The sequence below is a fragment of the Leuresthes tenuis genome, unplaced genomic scaffold (assembly GCF_036924035.1).
Source record: "Leuresthes tenuis unplaced genomic scaffold, fLeuTen1.0.hap1 SCAF_2, whole genome shotgun sequence".
NCBI classification, from domain to species: Eukaryota; Metazoa; Chordata; class Actinopteri; order Atheriniformes; family Atherinopsidae; genus Leuresthes; species Leuresthes tenuis.
This window is the reverse complement of record NW_027325356.1, coordinates 23,612,686-23,631,562: the sequence shown is the minus strand read 5'-3', so window position 1 is coordinate 23,631,562 and position 18,877 is coordinate 23,612,686. Positions and strand designations below refer to the sequence as shown.

At 38.9% G+C, this 18,877-nt stretch overlaps 1 protein-coding gene across 1 annotated transcript in view; it reads left to right on the top strand.

Moving 5' to 3' along the window:
* Positions 1-10,910, top strand: part of cdh16 (cadherin 16, KSP-cadherin) — a 28,239-nt gene extending 17,329 nt beyond the window's left edge. The window contains exons 11-17 of the mRNA XM_072381314.1: positions 407-598; positions 4,857-5,098; positions 5,194-5,324; positions 5,594-5,833; positions 8,837-8,953; positions 9,826-9,942; positions 10,133-10,910. Of these exons, the coding sequence (XP_072237415.1) occupies positions 407-598; positions 4,857-5,098; positions 5,194-5,324; positions 5,594-5,833; positions 8,837-8,953; positions 9,826-9,942; positions 10,133-10,233 (1,140 nt within the window). The 3' untranslated portion in view covers positions 10,234-10,910. The remainder of the gene's footprint in view (positions 1-406; positions 599-4,856; positions 5,099-5,193; positions 5,325-5,593; positions 5,834-8,836; positions 8,954-9,825; positions 9,943-10,132) is intronic.
* The last annotated feature ends 7,967 nt before the right edge of the window (positions 10,911-18,877 follow it).

Below are 18,877 nucleotides of genomic sequence, written 5' to 3'. Positions count from 1 at the left end.
GGGGCAGCCAGATCACAGGCATGGCTGCTTCACTGGATGACATCTGTGAGTGGCAGATTAAACGGCTGTCTAAACACACAGAGGTTGGTGAATAAAGGTCATCTAGCACCAGGAAGGCAAGAGGGTGGAAACATATTTTCACATGTGTAGTCGCATTCCATCTCAACCGAAAATTGGATAGTCAGTCATCTGTGACTTTTACTGGCAACCACAAATTTGCAATATAAACAGCTCCTTGACAAAACCTACTGTGGTCAGATAATGAAATAAATATTTGAGTATTTAAAAATGTATGCAGCTGTTGAAGCAGAGTCAGTTGAGAATAATATCTAAATAGGTTTACTTCTGTCAATATTTCTGTGCTTTCTGCTCAGTGATCATCCATTTTCTGCTTCCTCCACACCAGTATGGACCTTTTCACATTCCAGAGGATGCTCCAGTGGGCACCACAGTGACAGCTTTGTTGGCAAGAGATGCAGATGTTCGAGGTGGAGACAGCTGGCAGGTGGACTACCGTTTAGAGTCTGGGAACGAGGAGGATGTCTTTACGTTAGTGACAGACAAGCAGACCAATGAAGTCTCACTCATTCTCTCAAAGGTGAACAGCACACATCATCTTGAAGCCTCTTTACGCACATGTTTGACCACGCTAATGATTTTTTGTAACACCCACCAATATCATAGTATAACATGACAAGAGGATAATGTCTCATCACATAGGTGGCATGCTGGCTTGCATTTGTCCTTGTTGTGTGTGTGTGTGTGTGTGTGTGTGTGTGTGTAGTCAGTCCTAAGGTATCACTGGTTTACTGTGCCAAAATAGCAGTCACGTACAACTCAAGTCATTTTATGAGGGCATGACTTTAATCTTGCAGCGTGTTTATTTAAAAGGATGAAAGAAAAGAATATTCCAATATGTCAGTATACCAGTCTCACATGTCTCAGATATAAGGAGTCCTGATGACAATAGAATGCTTTTTTCTAATAATCTCTCCTGTCCCCAGAGCGCATCACCCTTTGTCTGCCTCCTATAATCCAGCAGGGTGTTTTGGGGGGGAACGAGCGTGTGTCTGTGTGTGTTTGTGTGTGTTACTCCAACGGTCTGCTCACTGCAAGTGGACCAGGCAGGAGGCAGTCTATTATTTCCATATAACCTCTGTGTGTGAGAATGAAAGTGATTGAACTGGGAGTCGCACATGCACCTTTGAGACAAAGCAGATGTCCAAAGCTTAAAAGTGAATCTTGATGAATTTCATGAGATCGACACTCTGTTTTTTAGAGGTGATGTCAGGCAGTGTCTTTTTGGGAGGCCGTGTTTAAAGCTCATGCCGCGACCTTGTGAGATATCTCTGTAACTAACTTTGTTTATTTAGCTTACCGTTTAATTGAAGCTTAAATCTTTCACAAGTGAAGTCGCAGTGGAATAAAATGAACTTGAGTAAATCCTTTAATTCATCGACGTGTTACAGTGTGAGGTCAGCGTCAGAAAGCAGACTCATTTAATTATAAGACACACTGCTAATAGAACAGGCAAACAATTAGCACACATGCTAAAGAATAAACATTTTGAGGTAAATATAGAACGAACAAGTGGAGGATTTGTAACATTATAACAAATTTCTTGAAGTCTAATAAAACTAGAGACCATCTTGCAAGTTCTTGAACTATACCTATCACAGAAAATATTGTATGTTTATACACCAGATAAGGATACATCATTTAGAGAATTGCTTGTACAAATACAAATACGCAGCCCCCTCACTTGCCATTTATTAAATTGTCATTTGTGAGAATGCAGCTTTATGGGAGTCCCTGCTACAGTAGATTTGTCTTAGTAGGAGCACGTTTTGCTTCAGCGACACACTCACATGCACTCACATACACACAAACTCACGAGGCGAAATCACAAAGCAAACATGTTTTTGTAGCACATAGGATTGTGACTGCCATTGAGCTTGTTCATTCTCAAGTCTGCAATAAACACAATGAAGGAGAAAACTAGTGGAATGCTGCCAAGACAGGCTGTAGCTAAGACTACAGACATGAAACAATACAGCTAACACTGACTGCGTCTGTTGCCACAATTGTGTCATTGTTTTCAGAATTATGGCTGTGACTCTCAGAATTTAATAGATGTTAAATACTGCATGCAATCAGTTTGTGTTTCGGTAGTGAAAGCGCATGGAGGTTACTTTATTTGTTGTTTCGGCAACACATCTGTCACAGACAGTCTTGGAATATCCACTGTACCATAGACTAAAATGCAGCAGCAGCAGTACAAGTCTCAACAATAAGTGCAGCAGGAGCACAGCCAGCTGCTGCTCACTGTCACAGATCAACCTTTTACAAATGAGTAATGAGCACTACGTACCTCATGTACAGTGTAATATTATCTCTCCTTTCCATACTGTCCTTTAACTAACATTGTATTACAGTGGACCAGCACACTGACTGGTCTTATTAATCATAAAGAATGTAAAGAATCCCACAAGGGAATAAAAAATCAGTGCAAATGCATAAGCAGAAAGAAAAATAACTTGCCATGACACAAACTAAGCTCGTAACAGTTGGAAATGGCAACATGTATGTTAAAGACGGCACTCATGAAGAATTTTTTTTTTTTTTTCACAGCAGTGCTTTGGGTTTTCTTACCTAAAACAAGATCTTTGTTAATGGCTGCTGTTGTTATTCTCTCACAGAAGTAACACCTCTACTTCTGGTTCCAGGTGCACTTCAGTGTTGTTTTGGCAGACGAAGGGCCTCCTAATTTTGTGACTTTCTGAGCATGGCACAGGTGGTGCGTTTGCAAAATTTCCAAGCTAAAGCCACAAATAGGTAGACAGGAGCATCTTTACAAGCATCTCTGTAGCCCATCAGCGAGGGATGATTGAGATTCCAAGATGGCGTAGAACTTATGAGAAGATGTGCTGTACTTTCTCTACATCATCTCCTCCACTACCATTCTAGTGGTGTAGCAGGACATTTTCTTCTGCAGCAACATTCGTGGCAATTTATTGACTTCATCATTTCAAAAAGTCAATCACAAAAAGCACCACTTATGGAGGATTTATGTTGTTGGTACCATTCTGATGCTCTCATTGGGCTCTTTTTCATCAGAGGTCAAAAATCCACGACAGCCTTCTGCTTCTGCTCAACACCAAATGGCAGATGGATCAAATTAGATGGTAAACATAGTGCAGAACACTTTTTTATTATTGGGTATTACTGTAACTGTCAGTCTAAGAGTGATGATAACAGTTTACTGAAACGTGATTCACGCTTTTGGGTCAGTTTAAAACTCAAAAGTAAAACAAAATTGTGATCACTGCGTCATGTCTTTGTAGTAGTATGCATAGAGTCATATTCTGATAAACTGATACACAGTGACTTGTTGGATGCAACAACAGCACTTATCTATTCTCCAAGGTTTGTGTTACTTCTCCTAGGCAATGGAGACACAATGTGTCTTAGCAGCATGATGTCATGCAATGTCTTTTGTTTAATGTTTTGTTTTATTTCAAGACTGAGCACATTCAGCTGACCGAAAATACAAACATCAGGGCAGGATTCAGAAGATTACATTCAAATAATCTAATTCATCTGACATTTCCTTCGTCAGGATTCTTTCAAAGTAACTGTAAATGACTGTAAAGATTATAAAAATATAATTTCTCTTACCACAGCTTCATAATGAAACTGCTTTTAGTCCTAAAGTTAAAGTGACCAGGTCACAGTTACTATTTTTAGAATTCAGATAATGACAAGCCTATCACCTGGAATAGCCAATCATTTTCTATACCCGCTTAATCCGTCGGTCGGTTCGTGGGGGGTCTGGAGCCTATCCCAGTGGTCATCGGGCAAGAGGCGGGGTACACCCTGGACAGGTCGCCAGTCTATCACAGGGCCACACAGAGACAAACGCGACATACAACCACACACACGCACTCCTAAGGACAATGTTAGAGACACCAATTAACCCAACATGGGTGTTTTGGGACAGTGAGAGGAAGCTGGAGTATCCGGAGAGAACTCACGCATACACGGGGAGAACATGCAAACTCCACACAGAAAGAAAGTTGAATCTGGAACCCTCTCACTGTGAGGTGACGGTGCTAACCACCACACCACTGTGCAGCCCCACCTGGAATATTCTACTCCCATTTTGCAGAATATATCTGGGCCCAAATATAGAACATGATGCCCACCTTACAGAAATAACAAAGGTGCTAAGATGTATGAAACAGATTTGTTTGGTATTTGTTTTCATGTTCTTTTTATAGTCAAGAATTTCCATGAAAATGCTGCTGTTTAAACAGTAGCTTATCTAGTTTACATCGGGGACATTGTCAAGTAGCAGTCGCACACATGCAGCATCATGGAAAATGTTTCATTAGAGACACACTGAAACTTCAGCTTTTCTCCATATAAACCATATCTGCTTTGTATTAGAAATACAGTAATAAAGCAAAAAAAGGAAAAACAAAAAAAGAAGAAAAAAAAAGGACTTACAGAAATACTCTGCCAGTGAATCCAGATTTCTTGGAAGTCAAATAAGCAGAGTGGACACATGGGACTGTACTGTGTCCTTCTGCTGCTGGCAAAGACCACGTGGTGTTTTGTGGCTGTCAGTGTGTTTGTAATTAAATAACTAGAAATTACATTTTTATTGTTGCCTTTGTGTCAGTTTCAGGCAATTGGGAGATCTATCAACCTTGTGTAGATTTGTCTTTTTAAGCGCTACCCAAATGATAAATTAAGCAACATCTTTGTTAGTGTGGGTGTGTTTGACCATCATACTTTTGTCAGTAAATTTCTGTACTGTACATGACTGAACAAGCGCATGCATGTTTTTACAGGTGTTGGACTTTGAGCGTGAGAGTGAGTACATCCTGGTGCTTAGTGCCCAGAATCCAGTTGCTCTGGTCCGTGGCCGGTATGGTCCTGCATCCACAGCAACCGTCTCTATTTATGTTGACGATGTGAATGAGGGTCCAATCCTGTCTCAAAGTCATTATGAGGTGACTGTCAGAGAGGGGGAAGAACCAGGGCGGGTTATTGCCACCATCCGAGGTTATGATCCCGATTCTCACCCAATAAGGTAACAAATTCAGGCCAACAGAGGTGTAAAACTTTCCTTTTTTTTAAATGATGTAGTTTTTTTTTATCACAGAGATACATGTCTTATCTGTGCAGATATTCTCTTCAAGGAGACACCAAGAAATACTTCTCAATTGGGAAGTATTCTGGTGAGCTAAAGACTGTACAAGCCTTGGACAGAGAGGAGAACAGCACGTACACCATGGAGGTCATTGCAGTGGATGGACGTAAGATGATATACGTCTTTTTCAATATTAATTAAATAGACTCTTTGTACTGGCATCCCATCCAGAGTGGACCCTGCCTGTCACCCAATGGCAGCTGGAATAGGCTCCAGCCCCCATCCACCCTCCCGCGACCCTGAATTGGATTAGGCGGGTATAGGAAGTGAATGGATAGATGGATGAATAGACTCTTTCTTTATTAATTAGGCCGGTAATTAGCAGCTTTTGATAAGGAGAACAACTACAACTTTGTTACTTTAAATTCATTTTAGGAAATGCTTCTTTGTCTGCATCCACACTGGTGACTGTCCAAATCCTGGATGTGAATGACAACAGTCCGGTGCTGGTCGGAGACTATTCCTGGAAGTACCTGTGCACGCCTCGGTGGGAAGACCAAGCTTTGGTTCTGGCTTCACGGGACAGCGATGGACCACAACACGGAGGTCGACTAAATTTCTCCCTCCGCAGTGATGTCACAGTTCGGCGTAACTGGAAGCTAACACCTATTAATGGTGAGGAGAATGCAGACAAGGTCAAACCAAAGCATACAGCACAAGCCTCATGATCTACAAGACCATGTTAGGAGAAACTCTCTTAAGCTACTTTTCTACATCTGCTTTCTAGGTGTAATTAGATAAGGTTTAATATCACTGGATTGGTGAGGAGCCTGCTGCATCAGTTTTGAATGCACAGACTACTTCCAAAGCTTGACATTCAGCTGTGCACGGTTTTCCCATGCTGGTAACATAACAGATGTACCATAACAGAAGTGTTGCTATAGAAATCTTAGGAAGTCAAAATAAAGACTCAAACACGTGTCTTGATTGGAACTTGAGTGTCATCCTCATCTCATCCCCTCCAAACATCCTTACACAGTGGCCCTTTTCCACTTGGACATACTAGGCTCAACTTGACTTGACTGAGTTTTTAGGGTTTTCCATTAGGTAGTAGCACCTGATACCAGGTACGTTTTTAGCACCTACTCGGACGGGGTTCCAAGCGAGCCGAAAACATGATCTCTACAGGCCAGTGATTAGCCAGGGAGTGACATCACTGGATGAGTCAATGAAGCGACTCCTTCACAAGAACCCTGGCATGTTTAAAAACCTGGCAACAGCTATCGGGCAATTTTTATTATTTCTGTGATCGTCAACAAGGACCTTCAGTCTGACAAAAAGCCATAGACCGAGCAGCAAGTATACCATCGCCGTCCTCCATTGTTGTGTTGTGTTTTGTCTGTGTCGCATAGAAATGACGTCATAGGAGTTTCGGGCCACCTTGCCATAACGACCCTACTCACATCGAGGTGGTACTCAGTCATAATGGAAAATTACCTAAACCGAGTAGAGTCTAGTCGAGTTGAGTAGAGCCAAGTTGGCACTAGTGGAAAAGGGCCAAATGTTAATTGGTGGTAAGCCTGAATTAGAGAATGTTTCCCAGATGCTCTTTACTATTCATGCAGCCCATGTGTGACTTACCAGAAGGATAACTGTGGTGGTACAGCAGATCCCTGTATGTTGAAAACTTCACTAAACATCAGTAAATGATGACACGGGAATGAGAATGTGTTGCCAATCTGCATCAAAACATCTAATCAGCCAGAGTGCTGCTGAATGGATACAATAATCTGCTTATGTCAGCCCACAAAACCTACCAAAATCTGGTAACCACCCTGCAATATTTGAACCATAGGCCCTGATATTAATGTGTCTTAGTTGACAAGTTGAACTGCTCTGAGTACATCAGTCCACCTCTGGCATTACAATGTGTCTCCACATGTGTTTCCAGTGATCGAATCTCACTTTCCCTCTTGAAAGCTACATCACACACAGCGAACTGTGGTGGGAAACAAACAGGACATTAGTAGGACTACAAATATTTCTGCAAAATCTCAAATAATATTCACTGATTAACACATTTCAGATCATATCAATACGATTTGTTATGTGATAAATGAAACAGATGTCATTTTCGTTTTGTCCTTTAACATGTGACATATTTAAACATTAATCTGTGATTTGATGATGTTTAAGATTCAAAAGCTTCTTGTATAGTAAAAGGAAACTGTGAAGCTGCTCTGTCGGAAGTTATTTTATTGGAGAGGACTGATTGTGGCCATCCAGCCAGAGGGTCAGGCAATGTGACATTACTGATAAATAGATTTTTAAATTGAGCCAGTGGACATCAAGTTTGCCACTGTGTGCTGAATGTTTTAAATTACCTTTGACTGAAACAAACTGACATTCATGAAACCTGAACGTCAAAGAATTTGAGTTCTCTGGCTCCTCTCTGCATCATATATCCTGTCTTGAATAGGAGGTATAATGTAATCATGCTATTTTTTCAGCTGTAAACTGCTAGTGTTGGGTTCATTTCATGCCAACTATTTACAGCTATGACGTCTGTCATTAAATCATTCAAACGGTTCCCTCTCAGGTTTTTTTCCTGTTTCTCTTTCACTCCCCTGTTCCTGTTTGGTATTGATTGAGCCAAGCTGTAATTATATCTTCTGTGTAATTTCTTTGGCGTCACCACTGGTTTCCTGACAGCTAATGTGGGGCTAAAAGAGGACTCTCCCACAATGCTTTGCACCTGGTCACAGGCAAGGCTGTACTTGTGCCAGCATAATTTGCTACAGAGTTGCACAGTTTGTCACAACCAAAGCCTCTTATGAAAAGAACGATCATCATTCATTTTTCAGTTTTTCAGGGCCTTGACTAACAGATCTTTTTTTATGCAGAAAATCAGTTCAGGAGGTGGCGTGCTCCTATTCCTCTTGAAATGACTTTTCATTGCATAAAGGAGGAAAAAAGTGACACGTCTAGTTTGCGTGGATGGTTAATGGCATTTTAATGAAAAAATACTTTTTGTTCTCGCAGCCACAGAAAATAGTTCTGGGTAAGCAGGTGAGTCACACATCCACCTTGCAAAATGAATAAATGCATCAACATTAACAGCGTATAGAGAAGGGTTGAAGAGGTTGTATTTCCCTGTCTGACAAATGGAACACTAAGGAGAGTGATAGTAAGGTGCAAGTGCAGAGTTAAAGACCCTCAGATAAGGGTTCAAACAGCTTGATAAAACGCTTCTCCTCACAGGGCAGGGTTTTTACGTCATACAACCAGGCTTGTATTTTCGACTGATTGACAGAGATAAGATAAAGAGCGACAGGCTCCAGACCACTCCATCCACTGCCCCATCAGTCTTTCTCATTGTGTTTCCTGTGTAGCTATGAAGTTATATGGATGTGGTTTTGCTTATTTAGGTTCTTTAATAAGCGGAAGTTTTAAGATATTCTGTTATGTGTATAGAAATGATGAAAACAATGCTTTTATGATTAATGTTTTTTGTTATCCATTTATTTCAAGTATCAGGCAACACACATTTGCTATTATGATAGGTTATCTCACAGAGTTTTGATGACAATTGAATGTAATCATACTTTGGCACGAGGCAAATATTACCTCATCAATCAAGCAATGTTATCTGAGATCCTGTTATTTTCTAACACTCAGATACTCACACCAACTTGTCTTTAAACATCCCATACCTGGCCCCTGAGGTCTACACTGTGCCTTTCACCATCTCTGACAGCAGCTCTCCTCCCAGGAGCACCTTCATAAACTTGCCAGGTAATGCTGACACTTCTGCTCATGTGCTGTGGTGAGGGCAGGGAGATTACGGGACAAGAGCATTGGAACAATCGATAGAGATCAAGCCCTGCATGCCGGCCTGTCCTAGCTGTGTTCTTGTTTATTAATGATGTGGTGGGGCTTTACAAATTATTTTTCCAGGCTCATGATTGCACAGCTCTCTTAAGATTGTGTTCTGCCCACTTCTGACACCTTACACATAACAGAAAATTAAACATAACTTGTCACCCAGAGGTTAGCATACGGTTGAGGGAATGAGGTGTAGGTGCAGAGTTGTGAGAAAAGAGTAGTCGGACTCGTCTTGGTTAGCCTCTTACGAAGAATTTATTGAACAGAACGACACAGACACATGTGCATGGCAGCATGCACAGAAATTCAAAGTGACCTTAGCTTGTGAGATCTTCTTATACCTTTCGATATGATTCTGTGTGTATGTGTATGTGTATCTCTATTTGGCACCTGCTGTCTGAGAATGCTACTACATCTTCGTTAATTGTCTAGATGGGTTTCATTCTGATCTTAAACAACATCTGGTTCGAGCAGTGTCAGCACACACTGGTTTGAGCAGGGCCTTGGTGTCTGTGTCTGTTTTTCAATTAAATTAATGTCGACTAATTCTTATTTAAGAAAATCATATTTTGTATCGTCTCCTCTTGAATTTGGATTTTGATTGGTGATATTTTATCAATACCAGCAATGTCTTTGTCCTTGAATTTTAAAATCAAGTATCAGTCTTAAACAAGATGATGAATTTCTAGTGAGTTGTGCTGTTTATTTTGTCAGAGCTATTTGCTCTGTGAAAGATTCCTAGGTTGTGAAACGTTTTGTGTTTTCCCTTCTTCTTCTGTTAGTGACAGTTTGTCCCTGCAATGTCAGAGGGAACTGCAAAATGGCTGCCAAACCATTGGAAGGCATGCCAACTATTCAGTCTGCAGTGGGAATTCTGCTCGGCACCTTTGCAGTCATAGGTAAGCAGAGAGGCTGATGAAAGTCGTTTCCATGTCATTATGACATTTCCTGCACACCCACGCAATTGAGAATAAATTAGAATAGTTTTAGTTGTATGTGTTGCAGGGCCTTGAGTATACAATACTTTACTGTATTCTACAGACCAATAAGTCATAATATAGCTTTTTATTATTATCATTTTAATTTCAGGAACTATCCTCATTGTTGTATTTGTGAGACTGTCGTACCAGAACCCCAAACAGCCGAGCGAAACTAATCAGGAATGGGTCCCTCTGAAGACTGCCGTCTGATTTGGATGATTATCATATGTTATAATCAATATTATTAATCCATCTATCTGCGTCATTGCCATGTGGCTTCACAGTAAGTTTGCTGTGGATTTCTAAAATATGAATGTATTTTGCAGTCATTTAATCAAAGTGCAGGAAATACATTTTAGGTCAGTCTGGTCGGGATGGAGTGCTCAGGCCTATCCCTGGGACATGATGTTTTCAGTTTGTAATTTTTTGTTATTACTGTAAAGCTGTTAAGTGATTTTGAATATGTCGTATCTTTACCACCATAGTTAGAACCACGAAAGTACAAAGAAATCATGGAATAAAAAATGTGGTATTTTTTATGTTAGTTGCTAACTTTATTCTTCAAATATGTTTTCTGCTCTGCTGTGATTCACACTGCATGCACTTGCTAATCATTTATACTGAAAGCCTGTGATAAGTGAGCTATTATGCTGCTTCCTTGAGAGCTGATTATGATAGTCTGTTACAGAAAGATTGTTGGTACATCAGAAATCAGAGGAAACAACCTTGTAAATGTTGTAATTTGATGTCATTTCACACATAAGTAGAATTAAAACATGCTGAAAGCACCACATAATTGCATAATTTCATTAAGCTTCTTAAATTAAAATGTTTGTCATATTCATTCATTCTGTCTAATGTATTTGTTTATAAGATGCAGACCTTCTTTCTTCCACATAATAAACTAAAGCTCTTTTGATCTAATGAGACAGACTGAGATATGTAATTGCATTAGCAGTATGTTTCAGTGTCTGCGATTAAGGCTTTTCAAATGCTGACCCAGGCGACCTAACAGCCAATGAATGCTATATCCAGACCGAAGTGTTGCTATGAATAGCTCAACAACTGAAGGTCCGCTGAATGACACTCACCCAACAGTGTCTAACGAAGTAATCAACTCTCGATGAGAAAAGATAAAGCTTTGTTAATGGAATAGATTATGCATATGCTTATCAGACTTCTTTAACAAAAGTATAATTCATTTTAAATACCTGCTCATGTGAGAAGAAAAGGGGGCAGCTGGTGAATCAATGAATCGTTGAAAATTAGGTCGAGCTACTAACAATATTTTGATAATTTCCACACATTTAGATGCAAATAATTTTTGACACCAGCTGTTTGCTTTAAAAACAAACCCATTTACACAAGACAAAAACATAGGTCCAAACCAACCTCTTCTTCTGACTGCTTGTTAGCCCTAAATCTGCTTTTAAAAGATAAAGATGGGTCAGACAAAGTTAACAGCATAAAACATAAACATAAAACTTTGCTCAAAAATAGACTGAAGCATTTCAATATTTACTTAATGGATTCATCTATAAGAGTCTCTACATTACCAATAAAAAAAACACAGTTTCTTCCTCACAGCATAGTGTGGATTCAGGTATTTCGGGAAAATAGAGTCAAGACTCAGAAACAAAATAATATGACGCATTTTCCCGACAGCAGGCCTCATTTGTGTGAAGACTAGCAGATGCTTTTCTTTTTCTTCCAGGTTAGAGTTAGTGGCCTGTTTTGCGCTAAACTAACACATAAACACATTATTTGCCTCTGATCAGGTATGACACAGGGGACAGTACAGCAAGCAGAAATGAGATGGGAAATGTAAAAATAACCCCATTTACATATACCCCATCACAAATACATGTGCGTAAAGATCAAATACTCGACGGGGCATTTTCAGTGTGCCCTGACTCATCACATGTACTGACAATGCTGCTGATGGCCTACGCGCACACTGCCCATTTCTATTAGACTATTTATATCTTTCTCTAACTGTTCCAATCAAAGCAAGTTCCAAGTACAAAAAGAAGTATACCAAAAAACACACTGAGGAGATGAGAGAGAAGTGGGGAAGGGATTAGCTTGTGACATGGGGTCAAACATTACATTTGGGAGGTAATAAGCCTCCAAGTTTAGCCTTGATGTGTTCCAACAGCCCTTGAGAGGACACCCATGGCTCAGCTGTCTGATTTTGGGTGCAAGGCCACAGAGAGAATTGGGGGTTAGATTTGCAATCACTTCGAGCATCTGGGAAATGAGAGATAACTCACCACATATGGACGGAGGCTCGGGGACAGGAACAGCGGAGCACTGACCGGTTTCCCCCCAGTGGCTGACTGGTTTTCCATTGCTCAGTAACAGGCGCAGACTAGTGTTTTTCCTAATCCCTGCTCCCTGTGGACTGAGTTTCCCCACAGCTTTGGCTATTTTAAGCTTGTTTTAAGATTGCGTAGTTTCACTCTGGCTCAAAACGTTAAAGTTTCCCTATCAGATGCTGGACACTTACGCCTATTTTACACTAGTCTAAAAACCCACCAACATCTGGCTTTTGAGTGCAATGGGAAAGTGTCTAACTGGCATTCAGTTCCATGTCAAATGACTGCAGAAAATGTGGGTATTAGTCATCTCCGACTCAACTTGCTATCAGTGGGAATGCTGTGGTTAGAGCTACAGAGGGGACGCAGCTCACATTTTCTTTTCAGAAACACATTTACTGAGTAACATCTCACATAAAGGCTCTGACAATGGCAGCAGCAACTTGTGACAACTCTATGTCCTGCTGTGTGTGGCTGATGTCTACAGTGTTGTCAAAAATAATAAACTAGTCTAATAATCTGAGAAATTCTTGTCCATCATAGCCTGCAGTCATGTGGTATGTGAACTCTGCTACCGCTAAGGGCCTTACACTTTATAAGGCCTTGCGGTCTCTCATTATCAGAACTGCTGTGGTAATTGTAGGATAAAGCCAGGTGCGTAGGGAGAGCAGAATAACAGAATAACTAATACAATTCAAATGACAAACAGAAGTAATACAACAGAAAAACAAACATGAACTTAACAAACGATAACACAGAAATAATTGAAACCAGAGAAATTAAGCAGCTTTGAATATTCCATCATCGACAGTACATAGTATTAAAAGATTGGGAGAATCTTGAACTTACACCTCTGGAAGGCCCCATCGATACTGAAAGGTCTATACAGACCTTAGACCAACACATGCACCCATCCAGCCAATGTCATTTTCAGGGAAGACCTTGCATATTTTGGCATGACAATGCTAAACTACACCCAGCATCTATTACAACAGCATGGCTTTGTGGTTGAAGATTCCAAGGCTAGACTTGCCTCCCTGCAGTTCAGACCTTTCACCAACTGAGAACATTTGGTGTATCATGAAAGAATAAATACAATGACATTTCTTCCCCCATAGGTCCACCAATTGCTCTCCTCAGTTCACCGATGTTTATGTACTGTTGTAATAAGAAGAGGGAACGCTACATTGAAGGATAACATTGAGCTGTTCCACCTTTTTGACTAATGTTTCTGCCATCAGATTCAAGATATTTTTCTTATTTTAAAATGTCTCACTTTAAACATTTGATACCTTTTTTATATTTTATTTTGAATAAAATGTTGATTTAAAACATTTTCAAAGAATTTGATTTTGTTTTATTTACAAATTAGACGAAGTCCCAATTATTTTGGAATTGGGGTTGTTTTCAGAGCTAGTTCGCTTGAGTTCTTTTTACACTTTTATTTCATTTTATGAGTTCACTTTCATTTCAACCCTATTTACTAGAGTTGATGGTGGTGACGTTACAGAAGAAACATCCCGTTAAAATTCAGTCATTCAAAATACATGTTTATAGTGGTATTTTCTCAGACTTGGCTGTGTAAATCTCTGTGTAAATTTCAACAGAATCCCATAATATTGTATAATATTCCTCTATGCTGACTCGGTGAGCATTTTGTTTTTGTGAAAGTTGTTTAACTGGGTTCTTTCTGAAAAAAAAGAACTGAAAATACTTTTCAGAAATTAGACAATTGCAAATGGTTCAGAAACTTTCAAGCATCTCATTTTCATTGTTTCACTATAACATACATGTCTTGAAATGACCTGATCTGATGTATATGCAATCTGTTTGAATATCACCATCTGTTGTTGGTTTGAAAGAGTTCAGATGTTAATTTCAAATTGTATGATGATTGTTGTGATACAAATCTAATCAGATGGTGAGGAAGAAGCCTTAATTTGTCATATCGTCGTATAAAGTGAGGTGTGGAGATTGTGTGCTTATTTGCATTTTGATTGCAACATACATCAATGCATTCAATGACTGATTTGGAGCAGTGCAGGCTTTCATCTAAATACCTTGACATAATAATTGAGGACATAAAACAGGCCTTCTGCATCCCCTAATTTATTTTCTATTAGAAACTCAGCAGCATCAGAGTTATCCCTTTGAAAATGACCTCAAGAAATGCCCCAATAAACGTCCCGCAAATCATGGGAATAAACTTGCCGGTACGTCTTTCTGCATACTTTCTCAGCAAATTATGTTTGAATAATATAAATTGCCTACAATTAAAAGGCAGCTGAGTAAGGTCAGGGGTTTTCCCTTTGCACCAGAAACAGATTCACTGACAGGAATGGTGGTGCTTAAGAGGGACGCAACTTGCCAGTGTGTAATGTTGCATAACTGTGACTGATGTACCCCAGCTGTCCACCTTTACGGTAACTGCACTTTATTAGTTGACTTTTAGATTAGCTGAGGGGCCTAAACAAGAGGTGTTCGTCATTTTTCAAGGACCATTTCTTCAAGCGTTCCTTTACTTTTTAAACTGGGTCGAGAATCGACTTGACTTGTGATTGTAGGAGGATGCAAAGCTGTATTGTTTCACATAACACTATCACTGGCAGCATGAGAGACTTTCAGTGTTGTTTGATATGGCTCCAATGTAGCAGTGGAGGACTGTAAATGAATACATTTGCCGTACTATCCTCACATACATTTTGAAGAAGTTGTACATTTTACATTTCATGCTGTCATGTACATTTTCAGCAATAAAGAAGGATATGTTGTTATTTTTGTTTCACTCAATGTATCGGCAGCTTTAGTTTGTAATTTATTTTCAGATTGAGATTTCACATCCAAAACAATAGGATCTTATCTAATGCTTTGTTGTAGATTATTGTATAGTATTCGATGTCTCTTCTTCAAATGTTAAGGTCAACTGGGCTATTCTTTTCTTTAATTTGTGTGCTTAAATCCTGTCCGACGTAGTCAAACAAAGATAAATGTATTAATTTCATTCAATGTAAAGGGTGCAGTTATCTTCAGTTGCAGCACCTCTAGTGATAGAAATGCGGTGTTGTACTGCACGCTCAATGGTTTACTATATGAACGTTCAGCATATACCATCAAGGTCATGTACTGCATGTTGCTATACTTCTCAGTGCTAACACACTCATGCAATCCAAACATTATAGTCATACAATTATACGTTGTATAGTAATACCACAGTTTTTTTCTACCGAACGCCATCTTTTTTTCTTTTTTTTTTTCATTAACTGCATGTACTTTTTCAACACTGGAATCTGTTTGAATGCTAATCAAGATGACATTTCGATATCAATGTCGCTTACTACCATGTGCAGCAGGTTGCTCATGCCAACCAACAAGCTAATGTGTCAGGCAACGTAACCACGTTCCGACACCACTCAACATGCACATGATAAAGTTATTTTTAGAGAAACTGCTTTAACCAACGGTGCTGTGCCACCCCACACTTCATCATACTGCGTCTTTTGATTTAGTTTACCCCAGAACCTGTTGCAGCATACATACTGTATCTTTAAAATGAGACAGATTTAAATTCAGAAACAGCACTGAATTATTTGTCCTTGTTTTTGCAAATGACTGATTTATGTGCAAGTAATTTAAAGCAGTTAAATACATACTGTCTCATTTTGGACATTTCCATTTGAACACATACATGTACACTGTGGCATTTTTGAAAAGGCAGCATTTCCTCATGTCAAACAAGTTGTGCACATACAGAAAACGCTGACTTTGTTGACATTGCTGCTCTCGCTGCCTCATTTTGCCAACCAAGCCTCCTCACAACATGTCAAGCCTCCGACTATAAAACTAACACTAAACTGAAGATCAAATGTAACACAAGTAAACACAAAACAGTCCCTGTACATAAAAATGCATCAATGCTTGATAAAATTTAAAAAAAAAAACATTTTGGATGCCAGCAAGCCTTTACCTTAGCTACTCAATGGATGATGTCTCTTACACCTACTGGCAGAAATTTGAATGGTGTTCCCTGAACTTTGCACTAGTAACGGCATCAGTGATAGAAATGTGGTGTTGTACTGCACGCTCAGTGGTTTACTATATGAACATTCAGCATATATCATCAAGGTCGTGTACTGCATGTTGCTATACTTCTCAGTGCTAACACACTCATGCAATCCAAACATTAGGTTTCAATATGAAAGTATGAAGTTGAAGAAACAGTGTCATGTTGATGTGTATTCAACATTACTGAGGCAACTGACTGACTGAAAAATGTCATGTCTTAGGGTTATGTTGTCATGTATGAAATTGAAAATATAGGCTTATCTCAACAGCAAAAAAAAAAAATTGCATTACACATAAGAGCAGTCACGAGTACCAGAGAAATAGTATTAGTGTTAACCCCAACAACTGCTGTTCATATGCATTATGCTTTAAGTAGGAACTTTCATTTGAAATACTGTTATTTGCTTGGTTGTTCCGCTGTAAAAACGGATACTAGAGTTGACCCTAAAGGAGAAAAGGTCAGTGTTTTGCTCTCATTGTTTTTTGTGTTTTTGTTTATTCATTTAGCTTTGTTATTCATTTAATACAGTAATTTGATTGTCAGGACAGAAAAACAACATAAACTGCTTGTCAAATAAAATGGATATTTGACAGAGCATGTGCGTCACTCCTGCTATTTATGGCATTTCAGAAACTGTAAGTACCCCTACATTTCAGTTTATCAAAACAGGAAGCTGGAGACGAATCGCATTCAAGATGCAGCTGGAATACAAACATTAATAACTAGACTCCATCACGCTGCACAGTGTAGGTGTTACATTATTGTATTCATTTAAAAGCATATGAAGGTCAATCAGTACTTTTATTACCAATTGCAGGATTGCTTTTAATGCAGTGTTAGAATAGTTTTTTTTAAAGAGCTTAGACAAACAACATAAAGCAGCTATACGGTTTATAGTTAGACTAACCAAATGGAGTTCTTCTTTATTTTTGACTAAATTTCTGTTCAATAGCGTATGTATTTGTTAATGTTTAACTGTCATTTATTCATTAGAGAAGCTATTACAACGGTCGCAATTCAGCACCGTTTGGCACAGTGTGAGAACATGCATACATAACTGCCTCCACTCCTGAAGAGCCTTTGGCAGCTTGTTAATAATGTACATTTATTTAATTAGAGCAAATCACCCACTCAGTGACAATCTTTCTCAGACAATTAACATAAGATGACAAGTGAGCAGCAGACACATCGCTAGAAGATGAATCCATAATTCGGATATGTGATTTCTGCTTAAGTAATCATACTAAAATTATAAATATAAAGCTGTAATATTCTATAAGCCCAGTGAAATTAACAAAATATCCTGTATCTTTGTACTTGTTTGCTCCAAGGACTTGTAAATATTTCAAAAAGACTTTCATTGGAGACTTCTTTTGGCCACAAATTTAAAGCACTAGTGGGTACTTACTGCAGCAGGACGCGGTATCTGCAATCATACAGTGAAGAAATGTGATTCATTTCAACCATGGGTCTAATTTTTTCTAACTTGGAGGTCTAATATCAGGGCTGCACAGAGAAAGCATGCCAGTAGTGTCAAGTCATTTTTGTTTTTAATGATTTTATTGTATTTGAACACAAATTCATCAAACTGCAGGACATCAAAGGAACACTATTGGTTTGATGATATATTTCTATGTGACACTTTTTTATTAACTCGAGTGAGAATTAGTCAGGGATGCAGAGTTAAGTGCGCACTGCAACAAGAGACTGGATACAAGAGGTTTCCTCACCAGAGGACACTAGCTGACTGATAGAATAATGTTCAAGAGGTGCTCAAGAGAGCTAAATGAAAAAAGCTCTTTTATCCTGAATACACACTTCATATCATTCTGGGCATCTTATGTGAGAGAAATGGCAGGGCATGTTGCAGGACAGCTAATGAGTCTAACAGGAGAATAAGAAAACAAAGAAGACAAAGTCAGTGGCCTAACTAGCCTTATTGCCATCGACGTCTTAAAATCTTTTAAATCACATTTCCATTTGGTTTTTTTACCCAACTGCCTGCTGCTATAATTACGAGAGAAGCTTTGTGTTTTTCACATAAGCAAAGTCAAACAACATTACACGTTTTTACTACTTTTTCAGATGCTCTTTCATGAGGACAATAAATGTAGTAAAAATTTAATCCAGGTATAAAGTGAAAGTACTGCTTCAATTAGTCACAAGAAATATTTGACATCCACAGTATATAATAAATTTGCAGTTTTGATCCTTTGATTATATTGTGTTGCTAAATGTTCTAAATTTTGGTAACATTTTGAATGCATGACTTACAACTAGACAAAATGTTTTCACACAATAATATCACTGCATGAGTCGCAAGTGTTTAACTTTCTTTAATGTTACGTGCTTCAGGAACTTTGTATCATATTCCTGAGTCAGATAACTTTATGTCATGTTGCCATCGAATTTGAGAGTTTGGATTTTAAAATTTTCAATTATTTGAACTTAACGCAGGAACACTCTTTGCATA